Genomic DNA, 21981 nt, shown 5'->3' with positions numbered 1-21981 from the left:
ACCGAGTCGCGATCGGCTACACGAGTCCTCAGATTGGAACGAATCCATCGCAAGGAAGGTTGTTGCAGCGCTGGATGAAGTCGTGCTGGAAGCAGACTCCTCCTCGATCTTCGTAGCAGATCCAAGGATTGACAAATCATCGAGATCATCGACGAACTTGTTGAGGTTGCTTTGAGAACCCACCGCAGGAGTTTTCGGCTTCATGTCGATGAGGAACCGACGGAAATTGCCCTCACCATCTAGGATGCAGACCCACGAGCCAAAAACAAACGTTGTATCCTCAGAAGGTACTGACCTGGAGAACTGGAAAGATGCCATCGAGTTCGCCGGTGGATCTTCGATGCACTCCCCTACCTGGCGCGCCAGCTGTCGGTGTTTTACCGGCTGCCCACCGAGGGATATACCCGAGGTGGTAAGTTTAGGTGAGGAGACGCCGAGATCAAGAACTCGAAGGTGCAAGGAACACAAGATTTAGACAGGTTCGGGCGGCGAGGTGCGTAATACCAGGGGCGGACCCACAGTGGGGGCAAGGTGGGCCATCGCCCCACCTCAATTTTTTTATCCTTTTAACAGCTATGCAAAGTATACAAAAAATTAAAAATTAGACCCACCAGCAGTCCGGTCGGCCCACCCTCGGCCCACCAGCAGTCCGGCCGGCCCACCACCGCGCTTCCAGCCCCCGCCCCACCCCCCCCCAGCAGCCCGGCCTCCCCAGTCCCCAACTCCCCACCCCCGCGCCCCCCCACCCCCCGGCCTCCCCCGACGGCCCGACCCCTGCGCCGCCAGGTCCCCCCGCTCCGCCGCCCCCCACCCCGAGCGCCGCCCGACCCGCCGACGGAGGCCCCCCCCCGAGCGCTGCACGCCCCCTCCCTCCCTGAGCTGCTGAGCACCGCCATGGCACCATCCCCCCCGGCCCCCCCCCACTGAGCGCCGGGCGCCGCCATCCCCCCGCGGCCCGCCCGCGGAGCGCCGCCGCCTGGCCTCCAAGCGCCGCCATCCCCCCCCCCGCACCCCCCCCACGGCCCCCCCACCCGCGGAGCGCCGGAGGGCCCGAGCGCCGCCAGGCCCGACGGAGCGCCGCCGCCCGGAGGCCCCGAGTGCAGCCAGCCAACCCCCCCCCCCCCCCCCCCCCGCCCGCGCCGCACGCAGAGGCCGACAGGTCAATCTCTCTCTCTCTAACTCCCTCGTTCAGTTCTACTCTTAGGCTCTTGGCCTGTTAGGGTTTAGGGCTTAGATAATTAAAATTTATTTCTCTTTGTACAGATAAATGAGGAGGTTTTTTCAACCAGTTGCAAGAGGACGAGGATCCACCACTGGTGGTGTCGGTGATAATAATGTGCAAGCAGAACCTTCAAGAATAGCGGCTTCAGAACAATCAAATGTTGGAAGACCGTTTAATCCGGATGAAATAGTTGTTGATCCTACATTAAGAAGACAGATTCAAGAATATGATAAAAATGTTCAAGATGAAGTGAGAAGGGCCTATATTCTGAAAGGTCCGTGCCAACCAAAAGGTTTAGATTTTCCTCGCAGGCCATATCGTCAAGGTTCAAGACCTTTTAAAGAAGAATGGTATGAAAAATATGATTGGTTGGAGTATAGTGAGTCAAAAGATGCATCCTATTGCTTTTATTGCTTTCTTTTTAAGCAACCAGGCAAAGGTGATAAATATGAAGCTTTCAGCAAACATGGGTACAATAACTGGAAAGATGCAGTTGAAAGGTTCAAATCTCATGTTGGTGGTGTTAATAGTATCCACAATAATGCTAGGTTGCATTTTGATGATTTTAATAACCACAGACAAAGCATTGATACTGTCATGTCTAATGTTAGTCGTGAGGCTGAGGAGCTCTATAAAATTCGTTTGACTTCTGCATTGGCTTGTGCAAGATTTTTATTTTTGCAAGGCTTAGCTTTTCGTGGTCATGATGAGTCATTTACTTCCTTAAATAAGGGAAATTTTCGGGAGTTGATTGATTGGGTGAAGGATAAAATTAAGGAAGTGATGGATGCTTTCAATCGTGCTCCAAGAAATTGCATTATGATATCTCCACATATTCAAAAGGATCTTGCCAAAAGTTGTGCTCAAGAGATCACAGAGACCATCATAGGAGAAATTGGAGATAGGAACTTCTCTATTCTTATTGATGAATCACGTGATATTTCTGTTAAAGAACAAATGGCAATGATATTGAGGTAATTATATTTGCAACATGGATGATAATGTATATTTATATTGTTTTGCCTATCTAACTATATTTTCTTGCAATGTAGATATGTGAATAATCAAGGTCATGTGGTCGAACGATTCCTTGCTCTCAAGCATGTCAAGGATACTACGTCGGATGCCCTAAAGGAAGCTCTTTTGACTCTTCTAGATCATCATGGCTTATCTACATCCAAGATTAGGGGACAAGGATATGACGGAGCATCAAATATGAGAGGTGAATTCAATGGCTTGCAGAAAAGAATTTTGGATATTAATCCACATGCGTATTATGTTCATTGTTTCGCACATCAACTTCAACTCGTAGTGGTTTCTGTTGCTAGTAGTGCCTGCTGTCAATCAGTTCATGATTTTTTTGAGGATATTCAGAGAATTGTAAGCACCACAAGCTCATCTTGCAAGAGAAGAGATGCTCTAAAAACAAAACAACGTGAAAGTATTTTAGAGAAACTAGAAAGGGGTGAAATTTTTACTGGAAAAGGTATTCATCAAGAAACTAACCTTGCTAGACCTGGTGACACAAGATGGGGTTCTCATTATTTAACCTTGATTCGTTTAGAAACTATGTGGGAATCAGTATTACATGTTCTTGCCATTGTGCATGAAGATGGTCGTATACCGACACAAGCAGCAGGATTGATAGAAAAAATGGAGACTTTCAAATTTGCTTTCATTCTAAAATTGATGTTGAAGGTGCTTGCAGTCACAAATGAGCTTTCACAAATATTGCAAAGAAAGAATGTCGATATTGTTATTGCTATGGAGTTACTTGATGTTGTTAAAGCTAGAATGGCTATGATGAGGACAGACAGTGGATGGGAGTCATTCTTTGAAGATTTGAAGCTTTTTTGTGCTGAAAAGCATATTCCTGTGGTAGATATGGATGCAGAAGTACCCATTAGAGGTCGATCAAGGCGAGATGGATTCAGAGTGACAAACCTTCATTACTACTGTACCGAGATATTTTTTGTTGTTCTTGACAAAATCAATACAGAGTTATGCCATCGATTTAGTGAGGTTTCAAGTGAGTTGCTAGTTAATTTTTCTTGCCTGGATCCAAAGAACTCCTTTTGCATGTTCAATTTAGATAAGCTTGTTAAGCTTGGTGAGTTATATGATCAAGATTTCACAATTGTTGATCGTGCAATATTAAGAGAGCAACTCGAGACATATATTGTCCATGTCAGATTGCATTCTGCTTTTAGTACTTGTGAAGATATTGCATCTCTTGCTATTAAGATGGTTCAAACCGGGAAGCATGTTGTCTTTCCTTTAGTCTACAAGCTAATTGAGTTGGCCTTGTTATTACCGGTGTCAACAGCAAGTGTTGAGAGATCATTTTCAGCTATGAATATCATTAAGAGAGAATTGCGCAACAAAATTGAAGATGATTGGATGAATGATCTAATGGTTTGCTATACTGAGAAAGAGATCTTCAAATCTCTTGATGATGAGATAATTATTCGACGATTTCAGCGTCTCAAAACTAGAAGGATGCAGTTGCCTCGGTCATCGAGAACTTAGCGGTATGTTTTTTTTCTTTTATTCATATAGTTTCCTTCTTTGAACTTATATGGTGTATTGATATGTAGCTTAAATTCTATATGGTATTGCTTTATGATCTTTTTTAATTTTATCGTACGGTCTTCTTCGCCCCACCTAGATTCTCGTCCTGCGTTCGCCACTGCGTAATACCCTACATCCTGTATGGTGGTTTGTATTCCCTTGGGTGTAGAAGTTCTGTTTTGAATGGGTCCCTACCCCCCCTTATATATCCGGGAGGTCAGGGTTATATGGATCCTTGCCAATACTAGCCAAGGAATCATACCCGGGTATAACTCGAGTAGTTTCCTTCTGTACCGACTAGCTTTATCTCCTACTCAAACAAGTAGAAAACAACATAAATAAGAGATAAGATGGGCTTTATCTCTTAACCCTGTTTAAACTACGTTATGTACACAGTCCCGTAGCCCCGGGTCTGACACTAGGCGAAAGTCATGTCCGACATTCTATTTGTCAGAGCTAACATGGCGACGTCTGACGATGTCGCTCACCTTCTTGGAGGCGTCGTAATAGCTCTCTATCCTGCAGTCGTGGAGTCCCTCTTGGTGAAAGCCCAGCTCTGGTCTTACCAGACCGGCGGCGGTTGCGGCGTGACGTCGCATCCTACCTGTAGGCATCATTGTGGAGGAACCCCCCGCATCAACACGAAGTGCTCTACAGTGGTCCTTTGCTGGCATCCTCCTCTGATGGTTGCAGAAGCCAGTTGCAGTGAATGTCTTCTACGGGTCTTTATACCTCATCATCGCCTATGTTCCTTGATTACATCATCTCATCAAATGCCGGGTCGCGAGACCATGATCCCCTCTCTTAGATCTCCTCGTTCTCCTCTCATCGATCCTCCCTCTTTGAGGTTTCCTCCCCTCAAATGGTGTTGGCAGCTCATTGTTTGGATCTCGGATATGCCTCATAGGTGATGCAAGTCACGGCTGTCGTCTGTCGGATTCGACTTTGAGCTTTACGGTCACCTGTGGAATGGAGATCGCTAGAGTATAGCTATTCGGAGGTGGCATGGGTCGGTGATAAGAGACATGCCTCTTTTTTTAGAGGAGTAATCCTTGACCTTGTAGCTTTGTGGTGTATGTGTTGTACCATCTCCCTTCTCCCTTCTTGCGTGTGTTGTGAGACTTTTAGTTGTAAAACTGCTGAACCTTATGGTTTCTTGAGCTCGCATGAAGCTCCTTCAATGAATTTAGGTGGGGATCCCCCTGTTTCTCCTAAAAAAAGAAACCTAGAACCCTCATGCCGCCAAGCTGGTGAGAAGCCGTGGACCGACGATAGATCCTATATTTTTTCAGGCATTCAATAAATAAAAAATATTGTGTGCCAAATAAACTCAAATCCTCTATGGAATAACATCGATTTGAAGTCTCATATGCCCAAAATGTATAGAGATCTATGCTCATATTACGGTCGTAACGTTCCTTCACAAGGACGCACGGAAACCAAACGAAGCAACGCTCTTATATCTAGTTAGAAAGTGTTAACTATCAAAATTGGCATGATTGTGTAAACCAGTCTGATCAGTGTGCATAAACCCATCTGACCGGTTTAGATGATTTTATCAAAATGTAATTTAACTTCACCACTGCGTAGCTCTCGTCGAGACGATTGAAATACATATATAGAACTTTTGATTTCGAGTTTGGTGAGAGAGTTATAACTTTGGGAAGACGACTTGATCTAGGAAAAACAGGTCGGACCGGTTTTGTAAGGCGGTCAGACCGATTTTAGCTGTGTAATCCAAGTTAGGAGTTGTATTTTGATACAAGATTTGTTAGGGTTTCAACTACTAATAGGGTAAGACCTATCCTCCTATAAAGGCCACAGCCAATTGAGGTATCCAATCGATTACAATCTATTACTTTTTACAATTTACCTTTCACCTGTTCCAAACCCTAACTATTGCAACCCCATCCTGTTGTTCTTCCATAATATCTATAGCATTTGAGGATGTGCTAGGTGGCTTGCCGATACTAGAACAACCCAACGCACGATCCCCAACAGGGTCCCTTCCCAGACAAGCGTTCGTTAGATCTTCGTCAAGCTCCCCAACGAAACCGGCCTGACCAGCTCACCATACCAGTCTTACCGGTTTGCGTAGAGGAGCTGCGAGGTACGTCTGTGCACATTGCACATTTGGTACTGGTATTTGGCGCGATATGTTTTGACGTCAAGAGAAAGAAAAGAAAGAAAATGCAAGTGAAGTTAGCTCATATGATCCGTCGACCATATTGCATGATGATCGATCGAGCATCCGATTCTTAAATTCTCGGCCAAACTAGACAAGGAGCCATAGGAGGAATCAGTGCTTATATATCTCCACAAACACAAAAAGCCTATAACTGTTGCAGCATAGTTATCGGCCGGACAAACCAATAGGCACTGTCCCCCGCATTTGTTTCAAACTTTGACCGAACATTGGCTCAGGGAACGAGGCGCACAAAAAGAATGACGTCGTTGCTGTGCCGTAAGCATGCAGGTGCTTGTCATCTTAGGTTTGCATGTCTGATATATATACATCTAGTTGCTTTGCATGAACAAACGATTGAGCTAATAAAGGATTAAGCGGATTAGTAAATTACCAGCTGCTGCACGGGCTTGCATCTTTAAAGAGATATAAACATTAGAATTTGTTGTTAAATTTGGGGCCAACAACTAATCAAATTTGCCAATGGTGTTAGGTATGTCCAATAATGGTTTCTGATATTCTGCATACTCAACGATTGTACGTGTAAATGTCACAAATAGATCAAAGTATCCAGTCCGAATGACATGTCGCCATCGCATCTTGGAAGTTTTGTGCCTGGTATACAGTGAGCACTGGAAAATACGGAAACATTATTCTCTTTCGTACCTGGTCAGGTCTTCGCTACAACAAAAACGACCTTTCGTCGCGCACGTTAGTACAGGATATAATTTAGTCCGGTACTAAAGCTGCCACAGAATCATTTTAGTACCACGTCCAAATTTGAAAGCTTCAGGAGCTATTTTAGTAGGGAGCCAAAACACCACCGGATACTAAAGTGTGCCATTTAGTACCGGTCGGTGTCTTGACCTGGTACTAAATGGTCCTCCACAGGTTACTTCAAAAGAAAAGTATCTCCCATCTAATTATATTTGATGCTTAGGTGGGATGATAACAAAGTTACACGCGAGGCTGGAGGTTGTGGGTTCGAATCCTTTATGGCTACATGACTTGTGGGTGACATGTTGCATTTTTTTGTTTTTCTGGATTGTGCATTTAGTACCGGTTGCGGCAACTGGTACTAAATGCCCTCCATTTAGTACCGGCCAGCCGGTACCAGTTGTGGCAACCGGTACTAAATGTACCATATTATGACCGGTACTAATGCTAGTTTGTGTAGTAGTGTCTTATGTCGCTCCTTCCGGTTACGCATCTTTTAGCTCAGGTCCCATGTCACCATGATGATCCAGTTTTGTTTGTATTGCTCAATACATGCCCATGCAATCCGATAAAAAGGAATAATAATGTAATACTGAAAGAAAAAAAAAGTATCAGAAGGTCCTAGTGTGTACAGAAGGATAGATGCGGCATATATAGTTGTGGCTTACATGAGAACGCAGGTCATTTATATATAAGGGGTAGTGAAGTTAATAAGGATGTTGACTAAGGTTATCGATAGTTCTTCTGAGCACTCGGATATTAGCTCAGTTTGTTGTTGGCTCCAATAGCATCTTTTGGCTACAAGATTTCTAATATTTCTTAACAGTCTTCTTGCAAGTGGCCAATGCTTTTTAGATATTTGATGAGCTACCATACGTGTAGGGAATATGTTTTTCATAAATTATATTGTTGGTGATTTGGTTGACAAAATTATGAGGAAAATACAAATTATACTAGAAAAACTATTGGTCATTCGAGAGAAAAAAAAATACTACTAAGAGCACTAGAACTGTTGTGCAGTTATATACTGGAATTTGTTTCGGGGAAACGTAAGTCATGTGATCCACAATGCATATAGTAAAAAGGAGGATGGAAAATAAGGAATATCACCTGGTTGATTTGGAAAATTTAGTTTTAGCTAGTGAAGTTGATGGTTGGATTTGATATCGAATATGTGAAGCTGAAGGTTGTGTGTGATGTCAAAGATGTCAACGTTGGTGTTGATATGCTGTTGATGTTGTGCTGTTTTGCCATCTGCAGGGATTGGACAATTCTTTAGATCGGTTTAGCGAATGTGGTAGGCGCTACTGGAATTGATCTCGGTCAACCATCTATAATTAACTAAGGGTTAATCTGAGATTAATTAGAGATAATTCATGAGCTAATTATCACCTAAAATATGTAAGTTGGTTGCTATAGTCGGCTGCAATCTTAAGTATTAGGAAATGATGTGGCTATGTCCACATAGTGCTATACACATATTGACGGGAAGAACCTAATCACGGGACTAGACTTCATCCCACATTTTCTCCATATCTTCCGATTCAGGAGCCGTGCGATGCCACTTGCCGCTAATTAGCCTGCCGAAATAATCGTGGAGACTGGAGAGAGATAGAAGCAGTCGTGGAGACGAGGGCACGAGGCCACCATCGGTCAGGCAGGCCGACGTGCGCGTGTTTGCCTGCTGGCTGTTGGGCTGCGATAGATTATGGATCGGCTTTGCCCTTGCTGCTTGTTGCTATGTTGGACCATGCATACGGCCAGTTCATAGAATATTAGCTGAGTTACAGGAAATTAAGATGAGTATACGGGTTATTTGGGCCATGCCTAGGGCTGTGGCCCTAGGCCCAAATCCGCCCCCGGTTCATGTTTAATTCATGTTAGATTATAAGAATCAGTGCTAATATGAACTAAGATTAATTCATGTAATTTAAGATACGTGTATCTCAGTCTCTCAAATATCAAAGAAACACCATTTCTTTTTTACTAGCTCATTTTGGTACCGGTGCCGATGAGAATCTCTATGCCCATTATAGGAAATTATTCCACATAGAAAGAAAATCCATTTTACTTTCACCAACTCTTTCCCTAGTCTGTCTTTTCTCATCTAATCCCAAAACTAGATATCCTACCTCCCTATGAACTATGAAGTATTCAATACGGCATATTGCACATGAGAGCTTGTTCAGTTTGAAGGGTTTTGAAGAAGATTAAAGATACTTTGGGGAGATTAAATCTCCTACAAATCTAAATCACCAACGGGAGAATTTAAAATTTCAAGACAAATAGATTATTTTGAATTGTAATATTGTTATTTTCTGACCAACGTTGACAATGACAATATTGCAATTATTATGCTATTATCTTTTTGATAGATATTTTTTATGTATTAATTCTAATTCTGCCCAACGGTGTTTTAGATTTAATATAAAAAGTTATTGCATGTTTTAAATTCTGACCAACGTCGATTTTAAAATATGCAACAATATATTCGAATTTATTTTCATGTTCTCACCACTGATGAATATTTTTCAGGAGGGTTATCAATGATGTTTTCCATCAATGATATTCCTGTCTTAAAGGGAGACAATTACCATGAATGGTACAGAAAACTAGACCTGTATTTTATTATGGGTGAACTGAATTGGGTCCTAGCTACACCAACTCCCACAGAGCCTGTGATTCCTATGAGGGAGGACACAGACACAGATGCTTCCTGGAAGCAAACAGAACTTTCTTATAAGAAAGCAAAAGCAGATTATGAGAAGCTTTATGCTAAATGGTTCCCTGCCAACAAGAAATGCTTGGCAGTGGTAAAGAACACTATTGAGCCTGCAATTATGGGCTCAATACCAGATTGTACCACTGTCACAGAGTATCTTGAGAAGTTAAAGAATCAGTACACTGGTTCTTCAAAGATTTATGCTACCCAGTTGATCAAACAACTGGTTTCAGAAAGATACAATGGAGGTGGCATCAGAGAGCACATCCATCGTATGGTCAACCAGAACAACAAGTTTAAATCATTGGACCTTGCCTTCAAGGAGGATCGCATTGTCCATTTGGTTTTTGCCTCGTTGCCTAAAGAGTTTGATACTTTTGTTATCAACTATAACACCCAACCACACACTTGAGATGTAGAAAAGACTATTGCGATGTGTGTCCAGGAGGAAGAGAGGATAAAGTCCACCAACAGCGGATCTCTCAACTATGTGAACAGGAAAAGGAGTACCAACTTCAAAGGTAATTTTTCTTCTTCCTCCTCTAAAGAAAAAGGCTCTCATCAGCTTCAACACAGACCTCAAGAAGGACAGGTTCTAGTAGAGAAGGACCAGTGTCTCTACTGCAAAGAAAGGGGATATTACAAGAAAAACTGTCACAGGTACTTAAAGATAATCATGGAAAAGAAAGGTGAGAACATTATTTCGTTTGTAAATGAATCCCTTTATATAGATTATTCCAAAACCACTTGGTGGATTGATTCGGGAGCAACTATTCATGTTACAAATTCATTGCAGGGATTCCGTTCGACGAGAATCATTCAAAAAAGCGAAAGGCAAATTAAAGTTGCCAATGGAGCCCAGGCCAATGTTGAAGCAGTGGGTGATGTTCACTTGGAACTCGACACTGGCTTCATAATGATTCTTAGAGATGTTTATATGTACCCTCATTACAAAGAAACTTAATTAGTGTGTCTCGCCTGGACAACGATGGTTATACCTGTCTTTTTGGAGATGGCAGGTGTTTTATAGAATGTAATGATACAGTTATTTCCATTGCATTCAGAAGAAATGATCTTTATTTGATATCGTTCCGTGAAAGTGTGAATTCCGTATGCGATGACAACGCGAATGTATTCTCGTCTACAGTCGCATATAGAAAGCGAAAAAGAACTCATGATGCGTCGTCGAAATTATGGCACTTTCGTTTAGGTCATATTTCGAGGGGGAGAATAGAATGATTAGTTAAAAATAAGATTTTTCCTCCATTAGAGTTTTCTAACTTAGAACAATGCATTGAATGCATAAAAGGAAAATTCGTAAAGAAAATAAAGAAAATTGCCAAAAGGAGCACAGGTGTATTAGAGATAATACACACAGACATCTGTGGTCCGTTTAATGTAAAAAGTGTGGATGGTTATGACTCGTTCATAACATTCACAGATGATTATTCCCGTTATGGATACATTTACCCGATTAAAGAAAAATCTGAAGCTTTGGATAAATTTAAAATATTCAAGGCTGAAGTAGAAAATCAACATGATTTAAAGATTAAAATTGTAAGATCCGATCGTGGAGGGGAATACTATAGTCGACATACCCCATATGGTCAAGTTCCAAGACCTTTTGCAAAGTTCCTGATGGAGCAAGGCATAGTTGCCCAGTACTCAATGCCGGGCGAACCTCAGCAGAACGGAGTGGCTGAAAGACGTAATCGTACCCTGATGGATATGGTGCGAAGCATGATCAGCTATTCTACATTGCTAGTGAGTTTATGGATAGAGGCTTTGAAAACCGCCATTCATATTCTCAACGGAGTTCCTAGTAAATCGGTGCCGAAAACACCGTATGAGATGTGGACAGGAAGAGTACCCTCAATGAATCACCTGCGGGTGTGGGAGAGTCCTGTTGAGGTAAAAGTGTTTAACCCGACTATTGCGAAACTAGATTTCAAAACAGTATCTTGCCATTTCATTGGCTATCCAGAAAGGTCAAAGGGTTTTCGTTTCTACTACCCACACAGATTCATAAAATTTGTAGAAACGAGACACGCAGTCTTCCTTGAAGATGAAATGATCCGGGGGAGCGGGTCAGTTAGGAAGATTGATCTTGAGGAGAAGCGGGTGTATACACCTAATCCTGTGATTGAAGAACATTTCTTCTCGCTGCCCGCCATAACTGCACCACCAGTGCAAGTCACTATGATGCTAACACCTGTAGTGGCTCCTCCTGTGGTAATAATGAATGAGGATGTGGAACCTATTCATCAGGCTTCTGAAGAACCTGTTGCCACACAAGAAGGGGAGCAACAGCAGCCCCAAATAGATGAGGTACCGCAGGCTCAGGCCTATGGGAGACCTCAAAGAACAAGGAAGTCCGCTATTTCTGATGACTATGAAGTCTATAATAGCGAAGAAGTTCAAATGGAGGATAATCCCAACTCTTTTGAAGAAGCCATGAGAAGTGAATATTCATCCAAATAGCTCGATGCCATGGAAGATGAAATCAAATCGATGAGTATCAACGAAGTTTGGGACTTAGAGGAAATTCCTAAAGGAGCCAAGACAATAGGCTACAAATGGGTCTACAAAACTAAATATGACTCCCAAGGGAATATAGATAAATTCAAAGCACGACTCGTGGCAAAAGGATACACACAAAGAGAAGGGATTGATTACAATGAGACTTTTTCTCCAGTCTCACGTAAAGATTCCTTCAGAATTATAATGGCCCTTGTGGCTCATTATGATCTAGAATTACATCAGATGGATGTGAAGACAGCATTCCTAAATGGGGATCTAGATGAAGCCGTTTATATGGCACAACCGAAAGGTTTTGTCATGAAATGTAAAGAAAAGTTGGGATGCCGTCTAAAAAAAATCAATTTATGGGCTAAAGCAAGCTTCAAGACAGTGGTAATTGAAGTTTGATAAAACAATAAAAGAGTTTGGGTTTAAAGAAAATATTGAGGATAATTGCGTTTATGCAAAGTTCAAGAATGGGAAGTATATCTTTCTAATACTGTACGTGGATGACATCCTACTGGCAAGTAGTGATGTTAGTCTGCTACTAGAAATGAAAAGGTTCTTGTCCTCACATTTTGAGATTAAAGACCTTGGTGAAGCGAGATTCGTTTTAGGAATCGAAATTCATCGAGACAGAGTGAAAGAGGTATTAGGACTGTCCCAAAAGATATACATAGAAAGGGTTCTGAAAAAATTTAGTATGCATAAATGCAGTGCCTCACCTGCACCTATAGTTAAGGGCGACGGATATGGAAAATTTCAATATCCCAAGAATCAATATGAAATTGATCAGGTGAAGATGGTACCATATGCTTCAGCTGTGGGAAGCTTACAGTATGCACAAGTGTGCACACGCCCTGATATAGCTTATGTTACCGGGTTGCTTGGTAGATTCCAAAGTAATCCAGGATCAGAACATTGGAAATTACTAAAGAAAGTACTGCGCTATTTGCAACGAACAAAAAGCCTCATGTTGACATACAGAAAAATAGAATCTCTGCGTATCTTAGGATACTCAGACTCCGATTATGTAGGAGATGATAGAAAATCCACGTCTGGATATGTGTTCATCCTCGCCGGGGGAGCAATATCATGGAAGAGTTGCAAACAAACCGTCACTACATCATCCACAATGTATGCCGAGTTTGTTGCATGTTATGAGGCTACGGGGTAGGTGAACTGGCTTAAAAAGTTCATACCCGGTCTGAAAATGGTTGATGATATATCTAGACCACTAAAGTTGTACTGCGATAATAAGCCAGCAGTAAGGTATGCACACAACAACAAGACAAGTGGTGCTGCCAAACACATTTACATAAAGTATTATATTATGAAAGATAAAGTCCGAGATCAGATTATAAGTCTCGAGTATATAAGCACCGTAAAGATGCTTGCGGATCCGTTAACGAAATGCTTACCACCCAGCATTTTCAAGGAATACGTAGCCGGCATGGGGCTAAGGGATAGCCTGTGATCTCTGGACTATAAGGGTCCAAAAAGGTTAAAAAATCTGTTTGTGAATGGAGATGTGTATTGTAGCTGTTAAGTTTATCAGCCATCTGATAGGGAAGTAGCAGATTGGATAGGAGAAAACCTGTTTGTGAATGGAGGCGTGTATTGTAGCTGTTAAGTGTATCGGCAGATGACCGTGATGATGAGGCATGCTCTATGCACAAATCTATGATGAAACGAGAAAAGGTAAATGGAAAGGAAAAGAAAAGTACAGGGTGAGATCAAGGGGGAGGCTGTTGGATTGATCTCCCAAAGACCCCAACGGGCCCCAACGGGCCCGATGGGCCTCCTCTCACACGCGCCCTGATCGGGGGCGCTCTAGCCCGTTCGTAGCTGGTGGGTCCCGTCGCACTGCGCTATAAAGAGAAGGTGGGGGCCAGCGGCACACTACACGAGGTTCGCCGCCGCCGCCGCCGCCACCCCACCGACAGTCCTAAACCCTAGCTGATCTAGTGGATGCGCAGTAGCGGCGGGAAGACTTACCGCGAGCCGTGATCGACGCCGCCACCTCATCCTTGCATTTCCCCGTGGCGACCAGAAGGACGCCGAGACCTACACCGAGCTGTAACTACCTCAAGCATCACCACCACCTGAAGCGATGGCTGGATCATCTGCCGCTCCTACGATGCAGGGACACGATGGTATGACTACCAGTGCCCCATCCCCCCTCTCTCTCTTTCTAATTATTTAGATCTACACGACTTCTCCCGATCCTTTCACGCGGTAGTCGATCCACGGATCTAACACTTTAATCTTATTTACCAAGCCGAAGATAAAAACAACCGCATGCTGAACAGGCGCATGATGAGTCGTTTCCGTCAGCTCATTGATGAGGTTGAGCTCCAGGAACTGTATCTCAAGGGCCGTCTGTATACTTGGTCGAACGAACGCGACAGCCCGACCCTCGAACGCCTCGACCGCGTCTTTGCCTCTAATGATTGGGTCGACGCTTTCCCCAATCACGAACTGTCCGCGTTGTCAACGCAGTGCTCCGACCACGCGCCCTTGCTTCTAAGAACTGATTGCTTCCTACCGCACTGCAAACGCTTTCGCTTTGAAAATTTTTGGCCGAAGTGTGAAGGATACCTACAGGTGGTCGAAGAAGCTTGGGACGCCCCTTTACCTTGGTCGAATACTGATGTGGACGCTTTCAGATGCTTAGGTTTCAGGCTGCGTAACACTGCTAAGGCGTTGAAAAGCTGGAGCGCCAAGCGAATCGGATCGGTGCGGCTGCAACTCGCAATTGCGAAGGAAATTGTTTATCGATTTGAAGCGGCGCAGGACTTTAGGGCTCTTGCCTTACACGAGCTAGCCCTGCGTAGGAAGGCGAAGCTATGTTCGCTGGGCTTGGCTTCCCTACAAAGAACACTGACCCGGCAGCGCGCCCGAATTACCTAGTTGGCCGAAGGGGATGCTAACACGCGTTTTTTTCACTCGCAAGCTTGCCACCGGAGCCGCAAAAATCATATTCCCAAGCTGCGAACCGATGAGGCCGTTTTATTTAGGGACGAGGACATGGTCAGTGCAGTCTTTGAGCATTTTGATGATATGCTAGGTTCGAGAGGAGATCAGCTGAACCTCCTCAACTTGGAGGAGCTCAATTTGCCATCGATTCACAATACACTTCTCGACCACTGTTTTAGTGAGGAGGAAGTCTGGCAGGCAATCATGGAAATGCCCACTGATAAGGCTCCGGGCCCAGACGGCTTTACAGGCCTTTTCTTCAGTTCGGCGTGGCAACTACTCAAAGAAGACATCATGAAAGCTTTCCAGGTGATTTGGTCGCTAGATGGACGGAGTTTTTACTAAGTAAATCAAGCTTACATGGTACTACTCCGAAAGAAGCATGACGCGTCCACCATTGGTGACTATCGGCCGATCAGTCTGATACACGGCTTCGCCAAATTGCTAACCAAAGTCCTAGCACATGAAGGGGCTGGTCAAACCCAATCAGAGTGCCTTCATTCAAGCTTGGCTCATTCAAGAGAATTACAAAGCTGTCCAGCTAACAGCTAAGCTGCTGCACAGAAGCAAAATGCCAAGTGCCCTTCTAAAGGTCGACATTGCCAAGGCTTTTGACACGGTTAACTGGCGTTTCCTACTGAGCTTGCTGGAACATCTCGGGTTCTCTCGCAGATGGCTTGATTGGAATTTCCTCATCTTATCTTCGGCCAGCACAAAAGTTATCTTGAATGGGTCGCCGGGAAGAAGGATCTGCCATGCAAGGGGCCTTCGTTAGGGTGACCCTCTATACCCATTCCTGTTTGTTCTGGTTATGGAGGGATTGAATGCTCTCCTAAATTTGGCGGACAACCGAGGTTTGTTGCGGGTCCTGCACTCTAAGATCAAGGAGAGAGTTTTCATGTATGCGACATGGTCTACAGGATGACGACTCCTGCTCCCTATGCTCCCAGTCACCAGAGACAATTGATCACTTGCTAATCAGTTGCCCCTTCTCAAGAGAACTCTGGTTCAAGTTGCTACACAAGTTCGGTTGGAATACGGCTGCGCCAGGTGTTCAGGCTCACACGCTAGTTGATTGGTGGGAAGCGGCAAGGAAGAACATCCAGAAGGACAAACGTAAGGGGTTCGACTCCATAGTGGTGCTATCTGTTGGATGCTCTGGAAAGAAAGAAACACAGAACCTTTGGCCGGCGAAGTCGAACAATAGATCAGATGTTTGTCTGGGTGGTTGATGAGATCTTGTTGTGGTTTCAGCCAGGGATTAGGTGCCTTGAACCTTGTGTCGGCGCTCTAGGTAGATTGCCAGGTCGCGCATTACCAGTGGCGTAGCTTTCTCATTTCGTATCGGTTGGTTTCATGTCTCCGAAACCAACCCTCCTTTGTATTTCAAATTTTTCTCCTCTTAATAAAAAATATGCTTAGGCACGGTCGCGAAAAAAAAACATGAATAGAAGCTGCATGGTGCTATACACACTATACCAGAACAGTTCGTTTTCGTCGGCCATATTTATTTTTGTCGGTCCACAGAAAACCGACGAAAACAAACATATAATTTCGTCGGCTTAGACGGGCCGACGAAATTATACATTAGTTTCGTCGGCCGCTTCCGGGCCACGAAACTAATGATCTATTTTCATCGGCTTGACCTAAGCCGACGAAAGTAATATATTTTCGTCGGCCAGCTAAGCCGACGAAATTGTAGTTTCGTCGGCTTGACCTAAGCCGACGAAACTAAGCCTATTTTCATCGGCCTAACTTGGCCGACGAAAATGACCTTATCCTAACTTCAGCCCCGCCCCGCCGCCACCCCGCAGCCCGCCGCCCGCCGCCCCGCGCCCCCCGGCCCCGCGCGCCCCGCCGCCTGCCGCCTCGCGCCCCCGCGCCCCTCGCACGCCCCTGGCCGCGCGCGGCCGCCCGTTGCCCCGCCCGTGCCCGTGCGCCCCCGCGCCGTTCCCGCGCACCGCCGCCCCATGTGACCATGCTACTGCACCCCCCCACCCCCCCCCCCACCCGCCCCCGTGCTGCCGCCACCCACACATCCGAGCCGCCGCCGACGCGCTCCTCTCGGCCGTCCCCTGCTCGAGCTAAGGTATTAACCTGTTGCTTTTAGTTGTCTTTTCGTTAATACTATTAGAAATGTGGTTGGTCTTATTGTAACTATATTTGTGATTCTGTTCGTATAAAATTTAAGAGTGTTATAAGATTTCTGGTTCATTTCTTAGAAAATATATAGCATTAATGATATCTAAAATGATTTGTGTTACGTATGCTTGATAATTTTTGTTTGCTTAGTATTGTTAAGGAAGTAATATTCTCAATTTCGTTAATGAAGTAGCTAGTTTGAGAAAATGGGAGATGATCGAAGTTGGATGTATGATGGTTGGAAAAATAACGGAGTGCCTACGCGAGAGTGGATGGTCAACACACAAGCTTTTGTTGATCATGTATTTTCATTGTCTCCTGGCGGTGGTTTGACAAAGTGTCCATGTAACAAGTGTCAGAATTGTTCTTGTCAAGTCAAGATTGATATGGAGCGTTACCTCTGCAAGTTTGGTTTCATGCCGAATTACGAGAGGTGGTACGAGCATGGGGAGTCTCAGAAGCAGGGGGTATACAACCTAGTTGATAGCTTTGCGAAACATGAAGATAGGATGGAGGCAATGATGGATGATTTTATCGAGCAGGTTAAGAATGCTGCTAAGGTCCTGGAATATTTTGGTCTGCTTACGTCATCAAAAGAACCATTATATGGGGCCACTACTTTATCACAACTTGCTGCTGTGACACGGTTAATGGCTATAGGGCCACTATTTTATCACAGTTTGCTGCTGTGACATTATTAATGGCTATTAAGTCGAAGTACAACTTTTCAGTAAGTTGTTACAGTGATCTTGTTGACTTAGCTTTCGAAACCTCACAAGTTCTGAAACCTCATACGTGTCCAGACTCCATTTGTTTTCTACAATTAAACCTACTAGGATCCACCGACACCCCACACACCCCCCCCCCCCCCCAAACCACTCCAAGTAGAAGGCAAAAGCAGAAGTGGCAACCTGGACAAGTTCTCCCTCGCGGCTTCACCTCTAGGTAATAGCGTTTTACAACAGATCAAATGTGGTTTGTTGTACTAAATCTTCACTTAATTCTGAGTTCGTATAGTCAAGTAAAAGGAATAATTACATTGAAGCATTAGTTATGTAGTTTGTGTGTTGTGTGATAATTCAGTATTTATTTAACCTGCACGCAGTCCTGGCTCTACGATTTCCAATAGAGCTGTTCTTACCACGCCAGTCTTGGATTGCTATAGACTGTAGATGATGAGCCCACTGACCATGTTTTGGTTTTCTCTATAAATCTGGAATATCGTACTGATAGATATAGTTTGTGCTGGGAACCAAGGATAAACAGGTAAGGTTAACCACCTGTTCATTCGCTTCCTGAATTTGCAGTATCCATCTATATGCACGTCCCACTTTCACAGCAGGTTCAGTCTGAGTTCAACTAACTTTCGAATTTGAATTATGTATTATGATGTTTTCTATTCTACCGTAAGCAACATCATAATACAGAATTACACCCCTTCTGTATTACATCTGTGCAAAAAATATATTTTAAAGTGGCTTGTAGAACCTTCACCTACTGAACTATATACTTGCACGTTTTCCAAAAGAAAAAATATACCCTTTCATGCACCACCCTTTCTCTCCTGTGATATACTAACTGTGTAAATGTGCAGATTTCAGACAACTAATTGTGCCATAGATAAACGTAACCTTTTCAGCAAGCTGCAAAAAAACAGCACAATCATTGTTATCGTCTCTCAAGCTCAAGGTAAGTAGATCAAAGACAAGCTACACAAATGGCTGATCCAATAGGGCACGGCAAAGCCACGCCTGGTTTTCTAGTATTATTAGAAGGCAGTGTTTCAAACTGTGATGTGCAATTGGTATAGATGTATTGATCTCAAAAATTTGTTCCATAATTATATAAGTTATAATGTTTTATTTATGTTGCAACTGAAAGAATTGTTGACCATTGGATCCAAGTTCTTGCACAAATGGTAACTTTTTCCTACTGGATGGAGTGAACTCATTTTGTGTCAAAAAAAAGGTGAGCTCAATTCTTGTCAAGAAAAGTATCCGATTCATGTTTACAATAATAAAAGTTGGCCTAACCTTGACAGGCCAGCCCACCAAAGACTTGACTAATAGACACCTTGGCGGAGCATCAATCTAGGAATTTATTTAGCCCTAAATATTTCTTTTATACCGTAAGAATATGACGGCCCTAAAGCATCAAATTTCATACATGGATAAACTCATGTAACAACTATATGTAACATCTATCACAAACGGAAAATAAGTTTGAGTGAATGCACAGCATGAACAATTGACCCCTAATTACTTCTTTTAATACCGACGATACGCCATATAGAAAGAAAAGAAACAGAAGGAGCACAAAGCCTAGGTCCTTTGGTATGTGAAATTAAAGTTCCCTTAAGAATTGTTGAAATTTCATGATGATTTGCCCTTGGATCACTGCCACGTGTGCTAAGTCAGAAAAACCTGAGTTGTTAACTACTAAGAAAAGGCCTTTTGGGGCCTGCTACACGTTTCAGTCACCCTTTGGTTTAGGCTCTTGAAACGTGTTGCATGCAGCCTGCAGAAGCACCAGGGAAGTGTTGGCTTATATATATAGCACCCTGCAGGGCAACTGCTTACAGCCTAGCTAGGAGCCAAAACCTAGCCACTGCCTCGGGAAATACCCGTATCGCACCATTACGGATGGGGAACTGCTTCGGCCTTTTCAGCCTTTGCACCAAACCTCTCGCTGATGATGGTCCTGGCGGCCCTCCAGGCGAGCCACAAAAGCTTGAGGTTTCTCCCGTCGAAGATGAGGACGACGTGAAGAAGCCGACACCGACGCCGACGCCGACGCCGCCAGCATCGGAGAGCAACGTCCTTCTTCGCGTGTCGTCTCAGCCTCTTTCTGACGCTAGCGGTGCAGCGCCAGCGCTCACCACGTCTCGCTCGTAACTCAGATGCATCATGTGCGCCATTTGTGGATTATCGCCATCGTCCTCCATCCTCCTAACACGACAGAGCGGCACCGTGCCACGGTGGATGGAGCGTGACTGTGGGGGAAGGTGAATGTATACCATGATATCGAGATGAACCATGCTGTCAGGTTGTGACGTGCTTCGATTCTATCAGGGTGAAACGGTTCTAGCTAGCTCGGTTATGCAGTTCTAGCTAGCTCGGTTATGCTGTGTATTTTCTGTTTTTTTTTCTTTCTGCAAGGAAGGGGCTGTATCTTAAAGTAAAATAATATGAAGGAAAAATGCATGTACAGATCGAGCGTCGAGACCTGCGCTGCGACCGTGTAATGAAGGTTTCCTTTGCCTCTTAGGGGTATGTGCGTCGAAAACATGTGTGAGGGATACATGATTGATTCCTGTATCTAGAGACAAGAAAGGATTTCTGTGTTTCAAAGATCAAATACTAGTTGGTATGAGAGAGAGTTGGAACGATGGGTGATGCAATAATCAAAGAGTGTCACGCCATCCGATGCTACAATATGCATGGTTCGATGGTAGCTAGACAATTCTTACCCGCTCTTCTTCAAGATGTTCTATGCAAATCTTATTACCTCCTTGCAAACTAATGAAGCAGCTGGGTGGATGCTTAGAAGAAGAGCTTATGTAAATGTGCAATTTTTTTTTGCAACTCCTTTTGGTGTATGTGTATATGCTTCTAGTCCATCGGTAGGCCATGACTAATAATTTTGGTTTAGTGATCAAGCATATATGCATTGCTTTACCATGATAGCTTGCTTGTTACAAAAAAAAAAGAGCATCTCTGAAGGCGCCCTTTATCAGTTATATGTACTGCGCACCTGACCTATCCATCTGTAAGATTCTCCACCGAAAACAAATTAAACTCTCTAGTCAGGATGCATCAGAGCACTAATGGAATTGTGTCCATCACGGGGCATCGGGGTCATGATTTTGGTGGATAAGACCATTCTTCTTAAGCTATGTATATATTGGATGGATCGATCGACTCCATTCGCCTGACCAAATTAAACAACTAAAGATGGGAGTATATAATATGAGAAGGTGATGGATAAACATCACCATATTCATCATACCTTACAACACTCCATAATGTATTTAGGTGCACATCTAAGATGTGCTTTATTATTATATCAGGAACTTCAACTTTAATCACGCGCATATATATGTTCGCATGATATTATGGCGCTCATCTTATTAATAATATATACACAATTGCATCTATCGTATTCCTTTCTTTTGTTCGAAGTTAAAACTACACAAAATTAATTAAGGCAGCCTACCCAAATTAACCACCAGACCATAGGCTAAGATGTTATGATTAACAGCCAGCTCGTATGCATATTTTGTTGTAAAGGAGAAAAGGCTATGTATGTCAAGTCATGGCTTATTGGATGCGAGCTCAACCTAGGGTAGTTTAGATAATGGAAACCGTGTTCCTGCCTCCACCTTCATTTGATGCACGCAACCTCATAGCACAATACACAAACGCAACCTCATAGCACAATACTGTAAGTGTGAGAACATAGTTCTTTTTATTATGTCTCTTACAGCTATAGCATCTGTTCATGCACATGCAAATAGCAACTCTACACACCCACCCCCTAAATTAACGCTCATATCACACGCACACATCCAAATCTACAACTACACATAGATCACAAGACCACATCCTTAAACAATATCACCAGGAGCATCAGGCGACAGGCGCATCACATTTCCCTATGGACTCCGTACCGCTGTAACATCTGTTCCTGCACATACATATCTCTAACTAACGAAATCTACCCCGCCCAATCTCAAAAGATATCATGCAACGTCGCCCTTTTACGTGGTTTATCGGATGTAGCTTCAGCTAGATCCCAGCCGTTGGTTGCTATGCTGCTACCCATCCATGGTGTTCTAGACACCTCCGGAGCATCATAGCACTCTGTGTCTCATCAGTCATCATAGCAAGCAGCGCACCACTGATGCGGGGTTCCACTATTCTA

The 21981-nt window shown here is 43.7% G+C and overlaps 1 protein-coding gene across 1 annotated transcript; it reads left to right on the top strand.

The window, feature by feature from the left end:
• The first annotated feature begins 1267 nt into the window (after positions 1–1267).
• Positions 1268–3751, top strand: LOC112880992 (zinc finger MYM-type protein 1-like). Its single transcript, XM_025945711.1, has 2 exons — positions 1268–2196; positions 2275–3751. The coding sequence occupies exons 1-2, from the start codon at positions 1268–1270 to the stop codon at positions 3749–3751; spliced, it is 2406 nt and encodes an 801-aa protein (XP_025801496.1).
• The last annotated feature ends 18230 nt before the right edge of the window (positions 3752–21981 follow it).

Source organism: Panicum hallii, chromosome 2 (assembly GCF_002211085.1).
Source record: "Panicum hallii strain FIL2 chromosome 2, PHallii_v3.1, whole genome shotgun sequence".
NCBI lineage: Eukaryota > Viridiplantae > Streptophyta > Magnoliopsida > Poales > Poaceae > Panicum > Panicum hallii.
The sequence above is the reverse complement of the archived record's forward strand: the minus strand, read 5'-3'. Positions and strand labels throughout refer to the sequence as shown.